Below are 23,937 nucleotides of genomic sequence, written 5' to 3'. Positions count from 1 at the left end.
ACCCAGCACGACACAAAGGATTCCCATGCCACCGGAGAACCACTCAGGAAGCTGTGCATCACAGGAAGGAGTGCTGGGGGCCTAAGATGTGCTGTGCACAAAGAACTTCTTGGAAAGTCGCACACAGCCTTGGGTACTGCAAGTCACATGGTGCATGGGGGTACTGTCTTGCGTGGGGAGGCAAGCTCTTACCTCCACTAAAGTTGAGCTGGACCTTGGGACTGTCGGGGTGACTTTAATCCACCACCCGTGTCGCTGAATCCACATCTGCCATCTGGAGAGGGGACCCACACCACTGGTTGTCACTGCAGAGAGGTGCCTGCTGAAGCAGGGAAGTGACTGTCACTCCACTGGAGATTCCTTCGGTTCTTCTGGTGCAGGCTGAAGACAGGCAGCCCTCGGAGGATGCACAGTCTGGAAACTGTTGCAATTGCTGGCAGGAGCTTAAGTTACAAGGTTGCAGATATCGTCTTTGCTTCTTTGTTGCAGTTTGTAGAGTTCCTGGAGAGTTCAGCTGCGGTTCTGTTGGTAGAAGATAAAGTAAAGGATGCAGAGGATTCCTGCTGGAGTTTGCAATCCGAATCTGAGGAAACACCCAGAAGAGAGACCCTAAATAGCCCTGAAACTGGGATTGGTCACCTAACCAGGTAAGCGCCTATCAGGGAGATCTCTGACGTCACCTGCTGGCACTGGCCACTCGGATGCTCCAGGAGTGCCCCACCACCTTGGATTCCAAGATGGCAAAACACAGGGACACTCTGGAGAAGCTCTGGCAACCACCCCTGGGGTGGTGATGGACAGGGGAGTGGTCACTCCCCTTTCCTTTGTCCATTTTCGCACCAGAGCAGGGACTAGGGGGTCCCTGAACTTGTGTAGACTGTGCCCTTCAAAGCATTTCCAGAGGCTCTGGGAGGCTACCCCTCCCATGCCTGTAACACCTATTTCCAAAGGGAGAGGGTGTAACACCCTCTCCCAGAGGAAATCCTTTGTTCTGGCTTCCTGGGCTTGAGCTGCTCAAGCAACAGGAGGGCAGAAACCTGTCTGTGTGGTGGCAGCAGCAGGGGCTGCCTGGAAAACCTCAGAAAGCAGGTATGGCAGTACTGGGGGTCCACTGTGGAGCCCCCAGAGTGCCTGGGATTGTGCAACCAATACTAGAATCAGTATTGGGGTACAATTCCCAGTTGTTAGACACCTTACTTGGCATATTCGGAGTTACCATTGTGAAGCTGGACATAGGTATTGATTGACCTATGTCCAGTGCACGCTTAAAATGGCGTCCCTGCACTCACTAAGTCTGGGAAAATAGTCCTGGACGACGTCGGGGCACGTCTGCTAGTGCAGGGGTGCCCTCACACACAGGCACTTTGCACCCAGCCTTCAGGGTGGGAAGGCCTGACATATAGGTGACTTATAAGTGACTTGGTGCAGTATAAATGGCTGTGAAATAGTGCATGCACTATTACACACAGGCTGCAATGGCAGACCTGTAGAAGCCTTTGCATGGGCTCTCTATGGGTGGCAAAATAGCCCATAGGGATCCCCTGGAACCCCAATGCCCTGGGTACCCAAGTACCATCTACTACGGACTTATAAGGGGGTACCAGTATGCCAATTTGGGATGAAATTCTGGGTTACCAGTATGTAGTGACAAATTTGGGAACAGAGTGAGCATAAGCACTGGGGTCCTGGTTAGCAGGAGTCCAGTGGCACAGTCAAGCATACTGACAAAAACAGTGAAACCTACTGACAAGACAGGCCAAACACCACAAGCACTGGGGTCCTGACAAGCAGGATCCCAGAGACTCAGTCAAGCACACTGACACACAGGCCAGAAATGGAGGTAACCATGTTAGAAAGAGGCTACTTTTTCACAGTACCTCTTGGGAATGGTGGGTGAGTTCCGAAGTTTAGCGTGTTGGTGTCAGGGATGCAGGGAGAATCTGAATAACGCAAATATTTCATCCTGCCGTGGCTTCTTCATTAACTCAACCTCTTCCTAATGCTTCCTCAACACCATCTGTTCCTCGCTGACCCCCAATAACATTTCCCATCACCACATTTATCAGTACCGTCTTATGATTAACCCAACACCATCTCCACATCAATGACACCACAACACTGCCCATCTCCACGTTCATCGGCCCCATCTATCATTAACCCCAAACCATCGCTCCATCAATGACACCACAACACTGCCCATCTCCACGTTCATCAGCACCATCTATCATTAACCCAACGCCACCTCTCCATCAATGACACCACAACACTGCCCATCTCCACGTTCATCAGCGCCGTCTATCATTAACCCAACACCACCTCTCCATCATGGACACCACAACACTGCCCATCTCCACGTTCATCGGCCCCATCTATCATTAACCCCAAACCATCTCTCCATCAATGACACCACAACACTGCCCATCTCCACGTTCATCAGTGCCATCTATCATTAACCCAAAACCATCTCTCCATCAATGACACCACAACACTGCCCATCTCCACGTTCATCAGCGCCGTCTATCATTAACCCAGTACCATCTGTCTATCAATGACAACACAACACTGCCCATCTCCACGTTCATCAGCGCCGTCTATCATTAACCCAACACCACCTCTCCATCATTGACAACACAACACTGCCCATCTCCACGTTCATCGGCCCCATCTATCATTAACCCCAAACCATCTCTCCATCAATGACACCACAACACTGCCCATCTCCACGTTCATCAGTGCCATCTATCATTAACCCAAAACCATCTCTCCATCAATGACACCACAACACTGCCCATCTCCACGTTCATCAGCGCCGTCTATCATTAACCCAGTACCATCTGTCTATCAATGACAACACAACACTGCCCATCTCCATGTTCATCAGCACCATCCATCATTAACCAAATACCATCTATCAATGACACTACAACACTGCCCATCTCCACGTTCATCAGCACCTTCCATCATTTACCCAACACCATCTGTCCATCAATGACACCAATACTGCCCATCTGCACGTTCATGAGTGCCGTCCATCATTCCCCCAACACCACCTCTCCATCAATGACACAACAACACTGCCCATCTCCACGTTCATTGGGGCCGTCTATCACTAACCCAACACCATCTCTCCATCAGTTACCCCATAACACTGCCCATCTCTACGTTCATTGGCGCCATCTATCATTAACCCAACACCATCTGCCCATTAATGACACCACAACGCTGCCCAACATGACATTTGACAGTGCTCTCTGTCTTCCATCTCCAACACCATCTGGGCCTCAGAGACCATCCTCCACTAGTGACACCATTAATGTCCACTGATGTCTTCTTTCACTAAACCCACCCAACACTCCCTACCCTCATTGGCCTTCTGCCCACACTGGCCATCACTGAGGTTTACCAACATCTTCTATCGTTAACTCACCTGTGCCCGCCTGCCCATCACTAGTCCTATGCAGCACTCCCCATTACAATGATCTCACCTGGAAAGCATCCATTTGCGCTCACCTTTTTCCACATTAACTCATTCTTACCATCTTCACAGTATTAACTCAATCTTAACTTCTTCCCAGCTTGGACTTGCACTCCACTTCCTTGCACTGACAGACTTTCACCATCTACCTAACAGGGACTCTCTTGCAGCTTCTTCTCAGCACTGACTCTCATCTTCCACCCAGCTTTTATTTGTTCTCACCTTCCTCCCAGCAGTGACTGTCTCTTCCATCTGACACAGTATTGACACTCTCTTACCCCATGACTGACTCCTTCATAGCTTTAACACATCACAGACGCTCTCACACTTCTGACCCACCACTGAGACGAAATCATAGCTTTAACACGTCACTGACTGCCTCTGGCATCTGACCCACCACAGACTCCATCATAGCTTTAACCCATGACTGACTTCCTCTGGTGTTTGACCCACCATTGACTCCATCATAGCTTTAACGCATCACCGACTCCCTCTAGTGTCTGACCCACCACTAACTACATCATAGCTTTAGGCCATCACTGACCCACCACTGACTCCATCATAGGTTTAATACATCACTGTCTCCCTGTGGTGTCTGACTCACCACAGACTCCATCATAGTTTTAACCCATCACTGATTCCCTCTAGTGTCCGACCCAGCACAGACTCCACCATAGCTTTAGGCTGTCACTGACCCACCACTGACTCCATCATAGCTTTAAGCCATCCCCGATTCCCTCTGGTGTCCGACCCACCACTGACTCACTCATAGCTTTATGCAATCAATGACTCCCTCTGATGTGTGACCCACCACTGTCTGCATCACAGCTTCAACTCATCACTGACTCCAACTGGTGTCTGACCCAAAACTCACTCCATCATAGCTTTTGGCCATCACTGACTCCTCCTCTCACTTCTGACCCACCACTGACACCATCATAGCTTTAGCCCATCACTGCCATCCCCTCTGGTGTCTGACCCACCACTGACTCCCTCTTCTTCGTTCTACCTACAGTCCTCTCACATTTAGCTCATTCCTGCCCTTACCTCATCGGTGGAGTCCTTGTTGCGTTTGAACTCCTCCCGTGCCTTCTCCTTCACATACCGGCGGTCGGCTTCATTGGGTATCCGGCGGGCGGTCTGTAAGATCTTCCTGTACAAGCCAAGGACCTGCTGCCTCCTTAGAAACTGCAAAATAAAGTCATTGATGCTGGTCAACAGTGAGTTCCCCATCATATGTGACCCACACTGTCCCTCCTGTCCACCTCATGGTCAGGAATTATCCACCCTACCCAGTGCTACAGGGAGACTCTCCTCTTTCCTTTGAAAAGCAGCTTCTGCAAGTTCGAGGAAGTTTGCAAAGTGTATTTAAACCTGAGCAGAGGTACTACAGAAAAACACTTCATCATCATTTCGTTTCAATGTATAATAGTTAATAACTTTAAAATCAAAATGATAGATTAGAACATTTTATGAGCAGAAAAGATATGTCCACAGCAGGTCCGCCTGCATCACTGTAACACAAATCATAGTAATAAAATCCATGTTTATCACTCTTGTAAGGTTATTCCAAAGTGATGAGTAGCAATGAGCAAAAACTACTGGTGTCTTTTTACAAGGAATGTGCATAAAAAGTTGTTCGTTGGATGGCAGTTTGTACTTGAGCCTATATAAGATTAATGCAATAACAAGCGTCCGCTCTCTGTAAACGTCACAGCTCCAGGCTACAGCCTTATAACCCAGCACTCTGGTCAGAAAAGACCTGGTAAAGTGTTACCGGCCCAACCAAAGGCGAAGGACAATAGAAATGACCCCTGCGATGGGCTCCACGGCTATTACATGACGCTACCCCAGGGTGATGCATTGTCCACGTGGGACTAAAAGCCGCTCAGGAGAGGCAACTGGTTTAGAAAGTACTGAGACTATGTGCAGTTTCCCGCTACTTCCTCGTGTGGAAACCGCTGTCACCTTGTGACAGCTTCTGCTGCAGCTGCGCATGGCCGCGTACGGCTGCAGCTGCACATGGCAACGTGTGGCTGCTGCTGTGCATACCCGTGTGTGGCAGCAGCTGTGCATGCTACTGTGCGACTGCAGGTGTGAATACTTGCGTGCAGTTGCACCTGTGAATGCCGGAGTGCAGCTGTGCATGCTACTGTGCGGCTGCAGATGTGAATACTTGTGTGCAGTTTCAGCTGTGAATGCTGGCGTGCAGCTGCAGCTGTGCATGGCCGTGTGTGCGGCTGCGCATGGCCGCGTGTGCGGCTGCAGCTGTGCATGGCCGCGTGCGGCTGCAGCTGCGCATGTTTATGTGTGGCTGCTACTGTGGATACCAGCGTGCGGCTGCAGCTGTGCATGGCCGTGTGTGCGGCTGCAGCTGTGCATGGCCACGTGTGACTGCAGCTCTGCATGGCCACGTGTGACTGCAGCTCTGCATGGCCACGTGTGGCTGCTACTGAGGATACCGGCGTGCGGCTGCAGCTGTGAATGCTGGCGTGCAGCTTCTTCTGTGCATGCCACCGTGCAGCTGCGTCAGCTATTGCTGTCTGTTCGTAGTCAGCAGAAGAAGAGAAGGCGACCCCTCTGCAGCCACTGCTCTCCCTTGGCTCAACCACCTCACACTTTGGCAAGTCCAAAGGACAGTCCAAGGCTATGAAGAACCCATCTACCTGGGTGCAGCTTGTAGGACTGGGGGGGGGGGAGGAAGCGTCCTGTCATGGCTGCCAGTGACTCTCTGCTTCTCTCATGCCCCTGATAAAATCAGAGGACAGGCATTGCGTCAAGGCGCTGTAATCTTCATGCAGCAGCCTGCACTGGTGCTTATAACTCGCTCCACATGATCGGCTTCCATGGGGCGCCCAACAGACCAGTTTTCTAACCCATGCTCCAGAGATTCTTCGCACTGATGCACAAACTCATCAGCTGTTTTACACGGCACTGGGCTCCTGTGAAATGATGTCTGTGTGGGGTCACAACACACCCCAGCTGTGCCCCTCTCTCGGCACTCAAGGCCTCATCCTTTGGGGTACACGATAACTGGAGGGGGCTCTGCTTTCCAAAGCTGCCCCTGGTACAGTTTACTCACATGCTTCCTGGGGCAGCTCCCACCCTATCCCTCCCCCACCTCACACCGACCGGTGTTAACTAAAGTTGTGCATGCAGATCTAACTTGTGGACTACTTTGTGAGCTGTACCCTATGGGTGTCATTTAGGGGTGACTCCTGACCTCGGGGGGTTAGGGGAGATCTGTGCCTGGAATAGAGCTGCATCTCGTCCTGGGGTTCTGTTGGGGTGCACTTGTTCTTGTTTTCTATCAAGTTTTTAATTACACTAATAGTGAAGAAAATTATGTTTTTAACTACTATTGTGATAAAAGTAGAGTACAATTAGCTGAAATAAGAATTTCTCTGGCAACTGAGATAACTAAAAACGTTTTTAAATGTGTGTTGGTGCATGTTAGCAGGTGAAAGTGTGATTATGTATGCATGCAATATATATTTTTTAAACCCCACTTACCTGCCCCTCTGTGTTCTTCACCGCCTCTGTGCTTCTATGTCTTCTCTCCCCATCCAATCCAGGTGCTTCTCTCATGCTGTTACCCAGCACAAGAGAAGCTCCTGGATTAGTCGGAGCTGCCTGAAATGCCGCTCAGCTGGGGACTGGAAGCCTGCACTGGTTCTCTACCCGAGCTGTGCAACACAGACCAGGTGGAGAGTTCTAAGTGCGCATGTCAGTTTGGCCGGCCTTGGACAGCTAGCCAAGCTGACATGCACACTTAGACTGGACACTACTGCTCTCCCTGCTGACGAGGATAGCCCCTGCGCCCTACAAGGAGGAAGCGAAAAATAAAACAATAATACAATAGCTGTATTATCATTTTATTTTTCTACTGCCTTTCAGCATCGGGGCAGCGCTCCCCCACCATAGTGGAGGGGCCGCCCCTGGTCTTATTACCTTTAAATGCACTGCTCCCCCTTTGTCTCTGCTTCACCCTTCACAAACGTGCGCTCGTCTCATTACAAACCCATTATATCCTATGGGAATCGTAATACGCAAGATTAGAAGAATAAGCACTGACAAAACCAATACATCTCTGACCGTGTTTTCTTAGTGAAAGCGCATCCTCAATGGTTGGCGTGTGTGTACGTTTATGCGTGGACATTTGGATGAATTAGTGAATGACAAGGCATAGACGGATGGATGAGTGCCTGATCGGCAAGTAATTCACTGGGCAGCTATGGATGGGTGACTGTCAGTGATGGTGAGTGAGTAACTGAGTGAGTACATGGACAGACGGGTGATGAGTGGATGAGTCAGCGCACATATGAATGAAAAGGCGAGTGAAAGTGTGGATGAATGAATAAGTGGATGGATGAGTGCATACTGTTGTCCTCCAGTGCTCCGTTTAACTTTGATGGAGAGATAATTAACAATACCTTACAAGTTGTAATGTTTGTGCCTCGTATGGCCTTGTACCAAAACCCAAAACAACTTGAACGTCTTCCTGTTTCTTTTTCAGACGTTAGTTCTGTTTCACTATCTGAGACAAAGTCACTTCCACTCCTTTCTAGTTTTGAAAGTTTACGATCATAATATGTTAACCACAATTACACATAAAACCTGCTGAGGTTTCAGTCTAAACTTGTAGGAGGCTGGCCTGGTTTGTAGTGGGTACCAAAGGTACTTACACCTTATACCAGGTCCAGTTATCCCTTATTAGTGAAATGTAGTGTCTAGCAGCCAAGCTGTCTAGGGGTAGCTGGAGTTGAGCAGCCAAGGCTAAACTAGGAGACATGCAAAGCTCTTGCAATACCACTGTAGTTACACAATACTCACACACATGAAAGAATGCGAAAGTCAGTTTCCCACCTAGGCAAGTGTAGTTCGTAGAGGGGCGCTGGGAGTGTAAGAAAACACCAAAGGTAAGTAATGGAACCCACCCCAGAGCCCAGGAAACAGGAGTAAAACACAGCAAGTTTCCTGAAACACACAAGAAGTCGTGATAGAAGATTATGCAAGAACTAGAAGAGACTGCAAGACACCAACAATGGATTCCTGGAACTGAAGACCTGTGGAAGAAGGGAACCAAGTCCAAGAAGCACTGAAGAGTCCAGGGAGAACAGGAGCCCCTGCTAACCCGGATGAAGGTGCAAAAGACGAACCACCAGTGAGAAGACAAAGTCAGTTATGCACCCAAGAAGACAGATGCGGGTTTCTGGTTGGGGCAGGAGATGTCCCACGCCGGATGGAAGCTTGCAGTCTGGTTTGTGTCACTGGATTCCGCCAACAAGCCTTGGAACATGCAAAGCATGCGGTTAGCAGAAAATGGTGCTGCTCGGGACCAGGAGGGACCTGATGGCCTCTACCCAGGAGGGGGAGACAGAGGGGGTTCTCAGCAACTCGGAGAGCCCTCAGAAGACCAGGCAGCATGCACAGGAGTCCCACAGCACAGGGACAAAGAAGGTGCAAATGGAGGCCCACGCAGCACGACTCAAAGGGATCCCACGCCACTGGAGAACCACTCAGGAAGCTGTGCATCGCAGGAAGGAGTGCTGGGGGCCTAAGATGTGCTGTGCATGAAGAACTTCTGGGAAGGTAGCATACAAGCCTTGGCAACTGCAAGTCACAGGGGTACTGTCTCGCGTGGGGAGGCAAGCTCTTACCTTCACCAAAGTGAGACAGCTGGACCCTAGGACTGTTGGGTTGACTTTAGTCCACCGCCCGTGTTGCTGGATCCACACTCGTCATCTGCAGAGGGGACCCACGCCACCGGTCATAGCTGCAGAGAGGTGCCTGCTGAAGGAGGGAAGTGACTTCATCAGTCCACTGGAGATTCCTTCGGTCCTTCTGGTGCAGGCTGAAGACAGGCAGTCCTTGGAGGATGCAGGACCTGGAAACTGTTGCAGTTGTTGGCAGGAGCTGAAGTTACAATGCTGCAGAAGTCGTCTTTGCTTCTTTGTTACAGTTTGTAGTGTTCCTGAAGGGTTCAGCTGCGGTTCCATCAGTAGAAGATGAAGTAAAGGATGCAGAGGATTCCTGCTGGAGTCTTGCTATCCGGATCTGAAGAAACACCCAGAGGAGAGACCCTAAATAGCCCTGAAAGGGGGATTGGTCACCTAAACAGGTAAGCTCTGACAGGGTAAACCGGGTAGGGCTCTGACGTCACCTGCTGGCACTGGCCACTCAGATGCTCCCAGAGTGCCCCACTATCTTGGAATCCAAGATGGCAAAACACTGGGACATTCTGGAGGAGCTCTGAGCACCAGCCCTGGGGTGGTGATAGACAGGGGAGTGGTCAGTCCCCTTTCCTCTGTCCAGTTTCACGCCAGAACAGGGACTGGGTGTCCCTGAACCAGTGTAGACTGGATTATGCAAGGAGGGCACCATCTGTGCCCTTCAAAGCATTTCCAGAGGCTCTGGGACACCTATTTCCAAAGAGAGAGGGTGTGACACCCCTCTCCCAAAGGAAATCCTCTGTTCTGCCTTCCTGGGCTTGAGCTGCTCAAGCAACAGGAGGGCAAAAACCGGTCTGTGAGGCTGCAGCCGCTGGGGCTGCCTGGAAAACCTTAGAAGGCTGGTATGGCAGTAATGGGGGTCCACTGTGGAGCCGCCAGAGTGCATGGGATTGTGCAACCAATACTGGAATCAGTATTGGGGTACAACTCTCAGTTGTTAGACACCTTACTTTGCCATATTTGGAGTTACCATTTTGAAGCTGGACATAGGTCAATACCTATGTCCAGTGTACGTGTAAAATGGAGTCTCCGCACTCACAAAGTCTGGGAAAATGGGCCTGGACCACATGGGGCATGTCTGCTAGTACAGGGGTGCCCTCACACACAGGTACTTTGCACCCAGCCTTCAGGGTCTGAAGGCCTGACATATAGGTGACTTATAAGTGACCTGGTGCAGTGTAAATGGCTGTGAAATTGTGCATGCACCATTACACACAGGCTGCAATGGCAGTCGCGAAGAAGCCTTTGCATGGGGTCTCTATGGGTGGCAAAACTAATGCTGCAGCCCATAGGGATCCCCTGGGTACCTAAGTACCATATACTAGGGACTTATAAGGGGGCACCAATATGCCAATTCGGGATGAAATACTGGGTTACCAGTATGTAGTGACAAATTTGGGAACAGAGAGAACATAAGCACTGGGGTCCTGGTTAGCAGGATTCCAGTGGCACAGTCAAGCATACTGACAAAAACAGTGAAACATACTGACAAGGCAGGCCAAACACAGCAAGCACTGGGGTCCTGACTAGCAGTACCCCATTGATACAGTCAAACACACTGACAAACAGGCCAAAAATGGGGGTAACCATTCTAAAAAGAGGCTACTTTCTCACAAACCCTCACAAGAAAAACTAAGTCAGATTCCTCGACGCTCACTGAGGGATCGGGGGAGGTTAGCAGCTGTTCAAGAAAACTAAAAACTTGGCTGCGGCATCAGGAGCCAGAATGTCTAAAGCAATGCAGTGAAGAAGTAACAGGAAGGTTGCTGAGAGTATTGATGCACTATATTTAGAGGTTTGTGTGTGCACATCCTGCAGGTGACAAATACAAAGCTCAGAGAACAAGCACTGGCAAAGCCAACAGGTCTCACCTACAGGAAGCTATTGGCTTTGCCAATGTTTCATAGTGATGATGTACAGCAACACAACTGCTGTGCAGCATGGCTAAAACTAATAATTATAATTAACAAAAAAATAAAAAGGCGCTAGGACACAGCCAGCACATTCAGAAAGCTTCCCTTGGAAGCATTCAGCCCACTGCTTACCACTGGCTTTGTGGTTTGTAACTCGCATTTTCTGGCTTTCTGTTTGCTGGTTTTATATGTTTTAGGTTCTCCAGCTTGAGTTTGACCGTTACGTGGCCCATACCTTATTTACTGTATCTTTCCACTAGTGTTCGATTACTGAAGACAGGCCTTTAAATCTTGTTCTTATCCAGTCATATTTGCTGTGCATTAAAAAACAGAGATCAAATGTCAAGCTCTGTCTTCCAGGGAGTTTGGTGTTTACTTTTCTTTCTCTATCTTTAAAGCAAGAGGATTTTTATGACAATCATGCTGGCTACTGAGTGTGTGCAGGACGAAGGCTGTGAAGTGTGGTGGGAACAAATATTTTAATCCGATCAAACCAATTATTATGCTACGTGATTACATTTCAACACATTATAGGTTGTGCGCTGTATACTTTTATTGTAAAACTGTATGTCTATGCAAATGTAATGGTCATTTCAAATGAACACGTGTTGTCTGTAATGGCAGTAAATTACCACAGCATGCATAATCCACTTTACTCCACACAATTATACGCTACTTCACTCTATGCCTCTCTACTCTACACCACATCACTCTATGCCAATCCACTCTACGTCAATCCACTCTACGTCAATCTAGGGACCTTACACCACTGCACATTATGACACTCAACTCTATGCACTTCACTAGCTCTGGAACAATCGACTTTATGCCACTGCACTGTACGCCATTCTAGGCAGACTACCCCCACAGCATGCACCACCAGGAAAACAGTCGAGAAGGCAGCCGGATCAGCGTTACAAGGTTGCAGTAGTCGTCTTTGCTACTTTGTTGCAGTTTTGCAGGCTTCCAGAGCAGTCAGCAGTCGATTCCTTGGCAGAAGGTGAAGAGAGAGATGCAGAGGAACTCTGATGAGCTCTTGCATTCGTTATCTAAAGAATTCCCCAAAGCAGAGACCCTAAATAGCCAGAAAAGAGGGTTTGGCTACTTAGGAGAGGAGATAGGCTAGCAACACCTGAAGGAGTCTATCAGAAGGAGTCTCTGACGTCACCTGCTGGCACTGGCCACTCAGAGCAGTTCAGTGTGCCAGCAGCACCTCTGTTTCCAAGATGGCAGAGGTCTGGAGCACACTGGAGGAGCTCTGGGCACCTCCCAGGGGAGGTGCAGGTCAGGGGAGTGGTCACTCCCCTTTCCTTTGTCCAGTTTTGTGCCAGAGCAGGGCTGAGGGGTCCCTGAACCGGTGTAGACTGGCTTATGCAGAAATGGGCACCATCTGTGCCCATGAAAGCATTTCCAGAGGCTGGGGGAGGCTACTCCTCCCCTGCCTTCACACCATTTTCTAAAGGGAGCGGGTGTAACACCCTCTCTCAGAGGAAGTCCTTTGTTCTGCCATCCTGGGCCAAGCCTGGCTGGACCCCAGGAGGGCAGAAACCTGTCTGAGGGGTTGGCAGCAGCAGCAGCTGTAGTGAAACCCCGGGAAAGGCAGTTTGGCAGTACCCAGGTCTGAGCTACAGACCTGTGGGATCATGGGATTGTGCCAATTATGCCAGGATGGCATAGAGAGGGCAATTCCATGATCATAGACATGTTACATGGCCATATTCGGAGTTACCATTGTGAAGCTACATATAGGTAGTGACCTATATGTAGTGCACGCGTGTAATGGTGTCCCCGCACTCACAAAGTCGGGGGAATTGGCCCTGAACAATGTGGGGGCACCTTGGCTAGTGCCAGGGTGCCCACACACTAAGTAACTTAGCACCCAACCTTTACCAGGTAAAGGTTAGACATATAGGTGACTTATAAGTTACTTAAGTGTAGTGTAAAATGGCTGTGAAATAACGTGGACGTTGTGTAAGAATTGTCAGAGCTCCCTATGGGTGGCAAAAGAAATGCTGCAGCCCATAGGGATCTCCTGGAACCCCAATACCCTGGGTACCTCAGTACCATATACTAGGGAATTATAAGGGTGTTCCAGTATGCCAATGTAAATTGGTAAAATTGGTCACTAGCCTGTTAGTGACAATTTGTAAAGAGAGAGCATAACCACTGAGGTTCTGGTTAGCAGAGCCTCAGTGAGACAGTTAGGCATCACACAGGGAACACATACCTATAGGTCACAAACTTATGAGCACTGGGGTCCTGACTAGCAGGGTCCCAGTGACACATAACAAACATACTGAAAACATAGGGTTTTCACTATGATCACTGGGCCCTGGCTAGCAGGATACCAGTGAGACAGTGAAAACACCCTGACATACACTCTCAAACAGGCCAAAAGTGGGGGTAACAAGGCTAGAAAGAGGCTACTTTCTCACACAGGCCCACTAGTAGCATTTGATTAACAGGCCCTGGCACCTCTAGTGCACTTTACTAGGGACTTACTAATAAATCAAATATGCCAATCATGGATAAACCAATTACATACAATTTTACATAAAGAGCATATGCACTTTAGCACTGGTTAGCAGTGGTAAAGTGCTCACAGTTCAAAAGCCAACAGCAACAGGTAAAAAAAAATAGGAGGCAGGAGGCAAAAAGATTGGGGATGACCCTGCATAAGCAAAAAAGTCCAACACGTATGATATATGGCCTGTTATTATACAATATAGTATAGTATGGCTTGTCATTGTACAGTATAGTATGGTACGGTATGATATGGCCTGTCACTGTACAGTAGTGTATGATCTGGCCTGCCATTGTATAGTATGTTATGGAATGGGGTGGCCTCTCACTGTACAGTATACTATGGTATGCTCTGTCATTGTACAGTATGGTACGGCCTGTCATTGTACAGTATAGTATGGTATGGCCTGTCATTGTATAGTATAGTATGGTATAGCCTGTCATTGTACAGTATAGTATGGTACGGTACGATATGGCCTGTCATTGTACAGTATAGTATGGTATGCTACAGTCTGTCACTGTACAGTATAGTATGGTACGGTACAGCCTGTCATTGTACAGTACAGTATGGTACGGTATGATATGGCCTGTCATTGTACACTACAGTATGGTATGCTCTGTCATTGTACAGTATAGTATGGTATGGCCTGTCATTGTATAGTATGGTACAGTATGATATGGCCTGTCATTGTACAGTATAGTATGGTACAGTATGATATGGCCTGTAATTGTACACTACAGTATGGTATGGCCTGTCATTGTACAGTATAGTATGGTATGATATGGCCTGTCATTGTACACTACAGTATGGTATGGCCTGTCATTGTACACCACAGTATGGTATGGCCTGTCATTGTACAGTATAGTATGGTATGGTCTGTCATTGTACAGTATAGTATGGTACGGTATGATATGGCCTGTCATTGTACACAACAGTATGGTATGGCCTGTCATTGTACAGTATAGTATGGTACGGTATGATATGGCCTGTCATTGTACACTACAGTATGGTATGGCCTGTCATTGTACAGTATAGTATGGTATGGTATGGCCTGTCATTGTACAGTATAGTATGGTACGGTATGATATGGCCTGTCATTGTACACAACAGTATGGTATGGCCTGTCATTGTACAGTATAGTATGGTACGGTATGTTATGGCCTGTCATTGTACACTACAGTATGGTATGGCCTGTCATTGTACAGTGTAGTATGGTATGGCCTGTCATTGTACAGTATAGTATGGTATGGTACAGCCTGTCATTGTACAGTATACTATGGAATGGCCTGTCATTGTACAGTATAGTATGGTACAGTATGATATGGCCTGTCATTGTACACAACAGTATGGTATGGCCTGTCATTGTACAGTATAGTATGGTACGATATGATATGGCCTGTCATTGTACACAACAGTATGGTATGGCCTGTCATTGTACAGTATAGTATGGTAAAGTATGATATGGCCTGTCATTGTACAGTATACTATGGTATGGCCTGTCATTGTACAATATAGTATGGTATGATCTGGCCTGTCATTGTACAGTATAGTATGGTATGGCCTGTCATTGTACAGTATGGTATGGTATGGCCTGTCATTGTACAGTATAGTACGGTATGATATGGCCTGTCATTGTACAGTACAGTATGATCTGGCCTGTCATTGTATAGTATAGTATGGTATGGCCTGTCATTGTACAGTATAGTATGGTATGATATGGCCTGTCATTGTACAGTATATTATGGTATGGCCTGTCATTGCACAGTATAGTATGGTATGGTACGGCCTGTCATTGTACAGTATAGTATGATCTGGCCTGTCGTTGTATAGTACAGTATGTTACGGAATGGGGTGGCCTCTCATTGTACAGTATACTATGGTATGCTCTGTCATTGTACAGTATAGTATGGTACAGTATGATATGGCCTGTCATTGTACAGTATACTATGGTATAGCCTGTCATTGTACAGTATAGTATGGTACGGTATGATATGGCCTGTCATTGTACAGTATGGTATGATCTGTCCTGTCATTGTATAGTACAGTATGTTACGGAATGAGTTGGCCTCTCATTGTACAGTATACTATGGTATGCTCTGTCATTGTACAGTATGGTATGGCCTGTCATTGTACAGTATAGCATGGTACGGTATGATATGGCCTGTCAGTCATTGTATAGTATAGTATGGTATGCTCGGTCATTGTACAGTATGGTACGGTATGGTATGCCCTGCCATTGTACAGTATGGTATGCCCTGTCATTGTACAGTATGGTATTGTATGGTGCGGTATGATATGGTATGGTATGGCCTGTCATTGTACAGTATGGTATGGTATGCCCTGTCATTGTACAGTATTGTATGGTGCAGTATGATATGGTATGGTACGGCTAGACATCATAGAGTATAGTACGGCCTGGCCTGTCTAAGACCTATCTGCATACTGAGGATGCAGGTAAGGCCAGGTCCCTCATTCTGCATGGGGCAAACTTACAGTGGTCGTACTCTGGATGCGCCCATTTAAGTGGAAATTGCATCAGCGTCACCAGAGGTTTCTGCAGAAATCCTGTAACATTTATTTCAATAATGTATATTTCAATTTGGTTGTGTTGTCATCTCAGACTGACATTCTTACGTTATCCATGATAATGATTAGTACATGTTAGTCTCAGTTTTAGCTTCGCCACCTGTACAGCGTTCCAAATCCTTTTTGAGCACCTTCAGGCTCCCGTAAACTACAAAAATAACTAGAACGGCATCATGTCCTTGCTGGAGCATTTTTAATAGATTTTATGATAATAATAATGTTCATGGATGGAGGCTCAAACACAGTTTGGGTGGAAGATTCCAAGACTTTGAGTCCACAGTGCCAGTACCTGGAGTGGGTGGACTTGAGATGCCACTGGGGCCCCTCTTAGAGATGCTGAACAGAAGTATATCATCAACTTTAAACTTTACACAGTGTATCCTCATTCAGTATGCAAGGCCACAGGCACTTTTTTGGACACACCACAAGGGGTATAGTATTGTCTCTCTCCATCTTCAACAGATCCTGGAGCTGCAGACGAAGACCCACTGGTCTCTCTTCCCATCAACAACTGGCACAGAGGGGTAGAGATCTCTCCTTCAGCCTCACATGGCTAAGATTTGGCCAACTGCAGGGATCTCTCCAGCTCCTGTAGCTGCATGGTCCCTTGCGTGACCATCATACGTATCACCGCCTGGAAAACAGGAGCATCGGATGAGAATGTTGCATTGTGACAGGGGTGTAAAGAAAACTAATCTGTTAAACAAATGAGCCAGGGTAGAAAGGTTCAATTGCAAACAGTACACAGTGATAACAGGCAGCAAGGTGGGTTCCCTCAGCTAAGACAAGCCAATGAAATTATGTGGAAAAAACACAACACGTGCTGAGGGGATAAGATAGAGAAATGGTCCCTGAGGCATCTGCTCTTTTTTTTTTTTTTTTTAATAAAGTTTTACATGGCAACAACTTATCCCAAGGGCAATAGAGCACTTTAAATAAGTGCCAGATTACATTATACACATTTTTGACACTGGTAGATTAAGTGCTTTTTTCACACAGATGGATCACACACCTAAGATGAGGAATTGGACTCATCCTGGTACCCTATCCAGAGACCCAACAGATGACTGGTCCTCAAGGCTGCTCCAGGGTCCCACCAATGAGAATGTTCATGGGACACTACCTCAGCATCTTGAGACCTTGGAACACATTAGCTCCCTTTTAGTCCTTGGCCAAATCTCTACCAGCCATCCCATTCTGATAAGAAGGTTGAGACCCCTCTTTCAATGAAAAAAGTTAATTTCTCCATCCCCTGCAGTTCCCTCAGCACCCAATCTGTATTTGTAGGAAGAGTTTCCTTAACTTGTGAGTCACAACTACCTACTTCGCCTCTGGATGCACTTAGGCCCTTTGTTTTTTTCTTGCCAAAACTAAAATCTATACTCTGGGTTTCCAAGGAAAGTAATATGGAATCTCACATCTGTGCAGAAATGCACCTCCTCCGAGGGTAACATCAACTCCACGCAGCTGCACAATGGTGGAACAGAGTGCCCCCCAAACCACGCCCACAGTTTTTGTATTTTCATTTGTCCTAATGTATGTGCTTTAAGATGGGAGAACTACAAAGCATCATCCTGTGAAATTATTCTCCCCCCTCAGCCAACCTACTCAAGCTGTGTTCTGCCCATGCATCTTGGACAAGTTCTCTCTCCAATCCAATTCCAAATCTTTATTCAGCAAAAATGCCGTAAAAGTAATAAATAAATACAATTTCTAGCTAAAATTGAAGGTACAAAGTTCATAACCCAAGAGAGCAGCATAGTAAAGAGATCAATAATAAAATCATACAAAAAAGACCTCGCATGGGCAGCACATGCACTGTTTAAGTCTCGCCAAGGTAGCGCATGTGCTGCCTCTACGAGACATGCTGTATCTTCTCTTTGGGCGTACAGCAGCCCCACCACTTTTGATTAGTTTGTTTGTGTGCCTTTTGATATTCCATTAATTTCTGTGGTGAATTGTTCACATTTGTCCCTCCTTTCGGTGTGTTGTTCCTGCCCATGGCGACTGGCCATGTTATATGTATTATGTTGCTTCTTTCTATTTTACTTACTGCTCAGGAACTATTTTTTAAAATCCTGAATATCTCAGTACCTACGAGCTTTCATCTTTCGACTGAGACCAAATGTCAGAGGCTGCTTCTTTGAGTGCGGGTCTTTACTGTCAAAGTGAGAGAACCTGTATTCTCTTTTGCTTAATGTAAGGTTGCTTTGTGCGTGTTTTTTTTAAATGATACGATTTGACAGAATTACTCTTCTGTATGTTCCGTGCGTTATGGTTGTACACACTATCTTGTTTGTGTCTGTTTTCTTTTAAATATTATATTTGTTGGTATTTCTCTTTTGTATATTCCGGCCCTTACCGTTTTATGTATTGTTTCTTTATATTGTTTTGTTTTGCTCCGTTTTTTAAATATGTTTGTTAAGAAAGCTGCTGAGCTGGTCGCCCCCTCCTGCCCCCACGTCAGAGCCATGGCATCCAAAGAATGCCTCTGCCATGACCATATACGGAGAAGGAATGCGCGGGTGCTAATCTCCCTCCACCCGCATCACTGCGGGCGGTAAGGATAGCTAGCGGAGGGGCAGGCCAGGCTCCCCCATGACATCTTAGAGTACTTTTAGCATTCCTGATTCAGTACTGGGCTGCAGGAGACAACCGTATCAGCCTTAGTTTTGTGTGAGCAGTGGTGAGGGGCTTCTTGCCTGCGCTGGAACATGACAGTCACAGGTGGCACCTGTAGGAATCTGGCCTGGTGTGTGGTGGACACCTATAATGTTTGCACCTTACACCAGGTCCAGGCACCCCTATACATTAGAGAAACAGAGTCTAGGAAGCCAGAGCTCTCTAGTCATAGCTGTGATGAGCAGCCAATTCTTATCTAGGAGGATTGTAAAGCACTTGCAATACCACAACAGTCACAAAGCAGCTTATCTCACAGGAGAAAGGAACCGTACAGTGTTACAAAAATAAAGGTCCTTCATTACAGTAGTACTGAACTAGATTACTTAAAACCAGTATCCCAACTGGAAGTAAGTACACACCATATATATACACAGTAAGTATTAGAAAATTAGCATAAAGAGACAACAAGCATTGGTGATGAAGTCACGGATGTGACGAAACACGTGTTGGCTGTGCCTGTTTGACTGTACCTTTTGGATTTACGAAAACTAATCTGAATAAACGACTTCCTAGAACACCAAGATGAATATCGAATGATTTAATAATATAACTACTGCATGATAGCTTTCACTTGTACTCATTGAATTTGGATGTTGTGGAGTGCTGTGGTCTTTTGCGTTCATTATATGCGGTGTATTCTCTTATACACTATCCTGTGCCTTCAGGTAGTAGGGCACTTGGCCACGTGCACCTAAAAATACAGTATTATTTTGTATACTTACTAGTGCGGACACCACTCAGAAGTGCGATTTTCTGCCATTTACTACCTTTCCTCTTTTGATTACATGAATGGTAATCAGCTTGGTATGTTCCCCTTTTGCTTCACATGCGGACATTTCTTTACTTATTTTCACAGTGCTTTTTCCACTCTTCCTTCACATTCAAAAGCGTTCATAGACCGGGCACAGGTATTTGCGATATCAAGGAATTCCAAAGAGTCTGGCAAGGAGAGGAACTTGGTACAAAACTGGGGGAGAGGAGTGGTGGGGCAATGGGGGCATTAAGGGGTCCAAGTGAGAGTGTTGATAGGAGTAGAGCAGACCATAGATAGGTGAAGATTGTCTCCATGATGCATTGGGCGCTAGCATATGAAGATCTGATGGGGGGAGGGAAGCAATGCCCACAAGAGGCTGCTGCACAGTGGGATGCAAGCACGGAGAGGCTATAGAGAGAAAGGCAGAGTTTACTTGGCTAATGACAGGTGGACATGTAAGACCTGTGGGGGCTTCTTTGATCTTCGGGGGCATGTCGTGGGCCCCACATTTCCGCACAATAATTTGAAGCTTTTCCATGCCTCTATCATGCAACTTTTCACTCTTAGTTTTGTATCCCCTTGGTGTGTTTCTTTTCAACATAACGTTTGAGCACACTCCTCTCTGTGATACTCCCTCTTTCCAACACCTCCTGATAACTATATCCCCACTCCACGCTTTGCTACTTTCAGTTCCCTTTAATTGTGCCCACAATGTATCTGTAAACATGTACGTAACAATAAAAGAAGCATGCCATTGATCAACATTAAAAATATTGAATTCAATGTACTGTTCTGAGATACCTTAAGGTAGGTTCTTGCTCTTTGTCAAGTATTTTGATATTTATTATTGAAATGTTACTTTTCTTTGAAATAAAATGGTTTACAAACAAGTGTTAGCAAAGCCATCATGTTAGCAACTGTTTTCTAAACATGAGACATATTGGTTTTGCCAATGCTTGTTCTAATAATTAGTGCCCTTCTAATATAATTTAGCACTGCATAACTAATCTCTAAATGATTGTCTTTCCTGAGAGTAAATTCCTTGTCCAGCATGGTTGGCATGGATTCCAGATTGGCGGCAACTTGAGGTATGCAGAAGGTTAAAGTTATGAATGACCGGGCCACCACAATATTTTTTCCCAGTGTTAAAATTCTTTGAGTTCCTGTAGATGTGTCCACTAGTCTGTCCTGTTTCCTGATCGATAGGAGACTACTGGTGAATGTGTGATCTTAGAGCACCATTGTTTCATGATCTCCTTACCACAACGTTCCACCGTGCACCATAGAAAAGGACAGGACAAACATCTGGGGCATCCAACACCCCATGTCTGCCTTCATGAAATCCTTAGGGCTTCCTTTCTCAGATTAACCCCTAGACTGCCGCATGAAGAGATCTAAGAATTGCACATGGAAGCGTCTGCACCACATATTATCCTGGGTAATGTACCCCCTAGATCCCAGAGAAATTAAAAGAAATCTGACTGGTCAGAGTGATTTGGAGAGGCAACAACTGATCCAATCGGGACACCAGGATGCTCCCAAAAAGACTTGGGTGTAGATTCAGAAGGGAGATGGACTGTATGCCCCACGCTCCAACTCCGTTCAGTAGCAGTACATACACCAAGTCACTGATTGTGACTGAAGGCCTGTAGCAGCACTGTTAGCGTCCAGGTGTGCTGTATATAGAAATATGGGCTCCAGGCACCCGACAGAAGGACAACTGCTCTTGAAGGCTCAGTCATCTGGCAAAAGTGCAGTCACTCAGGTTATCCAGCTCTTACAGGCTCAAGCTATTCTACAGGTTATGGAGCTCTTATAGGCTCAACCATCTGACAACAAAGTGATCAGTCTACACAATTGAGAAGTTTGCCAACACACATGTTTCAGCTAGATGCAGCAGGTCAGCTCCTTTGGTCTTCAGCAGGGCAGTTTATGTTTTTTGCCTGGTCTTTTTGAGCACTCCTATGAAGTGACATTCAGAGACGTGCATTCATGATAGACTGGGGAAAAACACCATAGGGCTTGCCCGCTTATGTTGTGACTATTATGCCAAGTAATAATTTGAAGGGACACTCTGCATGCACCTAGCAACTTTGTGAGGCATTGACCAATATGGCTCTGGTCCAGTGTTCCAACTTTGTAGCGGGACCTGGGCAGTGCCTTGAGAGGATGAAAAAGGGTCACAATCTAAATAGCATGGTCTAAATTATATTAAGCAGACTCCTGTGTTTCCAGCGTGCCATCTGGCCTGCAGGCATATTAAGCAGGTATGTATATCAAGCAGACCCCTGTGTTTACAGCTTGCCATCTCGCCTGTAAGTATATTAAGCAGGTATGTATATTAAGCAGACTCCTGTGTTTCCAGCTTGCCATCTGGCCTGTAAGTATATTAAGCAGGTATGTATATTAAGCAGACCCCTGTGTTTACAGCCTGCCATCTGGTCTTTAAGTATATTAAGCAGGTATGTATATTAAGCAGACCCCTGTGTTTACAGCCTGCAATCTGGCCTGTAGGTATATTAAGCAGACTCCTGTGTTTCCAGCTTGCCATCCGGCCTGTATATATATTTTGCCGACTCCTGTGTTTCCAGCTTGCCATCCGGCCTGTATATATATTTTGCCGACTCCTGTGTTTCCAGCTTGCCATCTGGCCTGTATGTATATTAAGCAGACTCCTGTGTTTACAGCTTGCCATCTGGCCTGTATGTGTGTGTGTGTGTGTTTTGCCTGTCAGATATGTGCAACCTGAGGGTTAGCAGCTACTTATGTCTGAAAGATCTCTGAGGCGCTACTCTGCTGTCTGGAGTCTATATCTACAGCGCTCTTCCATGCTTAAAGGGCCTCACTACGACCCTGGCGGCCATAAGACCGCCAGGGCCGCGGTGGCAGTCGGACCACCGGTAATGTGGCGGTCCAACAGCCACATTAGGACAATGGCAGTTGCGCCACGGCCGGGCCGCCAGCACAGCCACTTCTCCTCCGCTGGAGGGGCTGGTGGTCCTAATCAGCAAGCAAGGAAGCAGCGCTGCCCTGGGGATTACGAGTCCCTTCTCCGCCTGCGATTACATGGCGGTAGCACCGCCATGTAAAGGCTGGCGTAGACGGGGTGCAGAGAGCCCCATGGGGGCCCCTGGACTGCCCATGCACTTGGCCAGCCCCGTCGCGTTGCAAAGCAGAAAGTGAAAAGCACGACGGGTGCTGGTGCACCCTACGCACTGCGCATTGCCACCGGCTCAATTATGAGCCGGCGTCAATGTTACGGGCTGTTTTCCCCTGGGCCAGTGGGAAACTCGTAATGGGGCCCACGGTAAGGCATCTGTGCTTGTGGCAACCTGAACGCAGGACTTCGTCGGATGGCCTTTTCCGTCCGCCGAAGTCGTAATTAGCCCCAAAGTGTAGGTCGCCCGTCAAGTGTCTGAGCTTCGAATGTGTTTGTACCCTGAACACAGGATACACTGTATGATTTACTGTTATGAACTGACAAGCATATATTAATACATTACTATCATGACTAGTATGTTTTGTTGGTCTTTACTCGTCCATTACTAGAAAAACGACCATTGGGTCATCATGCACCACTCTATTCTAAAAATAACTTTATACTGGAATTGGACTGTTGGTGTAAATTGAAAGTATAGAAATAGAAATGCTGTTTTACGATAGTACAATATGCTTTCTCTTAATGTATGCCACAGGATGTTAAAGATATCAGGTCTTTAGAACACTGAGTAGTGAAAATAGTACAAAAATGCTTTCCTGAAAATGATATGACACAACTAAATGAAATACTGATTTGTAAATGACTACACCCTACAGGGCAGCAGGACGATTTGTTAGCAGGGAGCTCTTCCTGATTGCAAAGCTTCTTACAATCTGAAACAGGAAGTGTGGCAGTGGTTAACCATGCAGCTGCTTTACCAAGGGCTTTGTCACACACTCAGAATTAAATCATACTGTCGACACCTCCGCACTTACCGTGGCCTGTGAGAAGGTGAGTGGAACTGGGACCTGTAGGAGGCTGGCCTGGTTTGTAGTGGGCACCAAAGGTACGTACACCTTATACCAGGTCCAGTTATCCCTTATTAGCGAAGTGTAGTCAGTGTCTAGCAGCTTAGGCTGTCTAGAGGTAGCTGTAGCAGAGCAGCCAAGACCTATCTTGGAGACATGCAAAGCTCATGCAATAACACTGTCGTCACACAGTACTTACACACATGAAAGAAAATACTCAGTCTTACAAAAATAAAGGTACTTTATTTTGGTGACACAAATGC

General features: G+C 46.9%; 1 protein-coding gene across 1 annotated transcript in view; it reads right to left on the bottom strand.

The window, feature by feature from the left end:
* Positions 1-23,937, bottom strand: part of LOC138281243 (LYR motif-containing protein 2-like) — a 106,708-nt gene that overhangs the window by 11,771 nt on the left and 71,000 nt on the right. The window contains exon 2 of the mRNA XM_069219565.1: positions 4,523-4,663. Within this exon, the coding sequence (XP_069075666.1) occupies positions 4,523-4,663 (141 nt within the window). The remainder of the gene's footprint in view (positions 1-4,522; positions 4,664-23,937) is intronic.

Source organism: Pleurodeles waltl, unplaced genomic scaffold (genome assembly GCF_031143425.1).
Source record: "Pleurodeles waltl isolate 20211129_DDA unplaced genomic scaffold, aPleWal1.hap1.20221129 scaffold_73, whole genome shotgun sequence".
Lineage (NCBI taxonomy): Eukaryota > Metazoa > Chordata > Amphibia > Caudata > Salamandridae > Pleurodeles > Pleurodeles waltl.
This window is presented reverse-complemented; position numbering and strand designations above follow the sequence as displayed.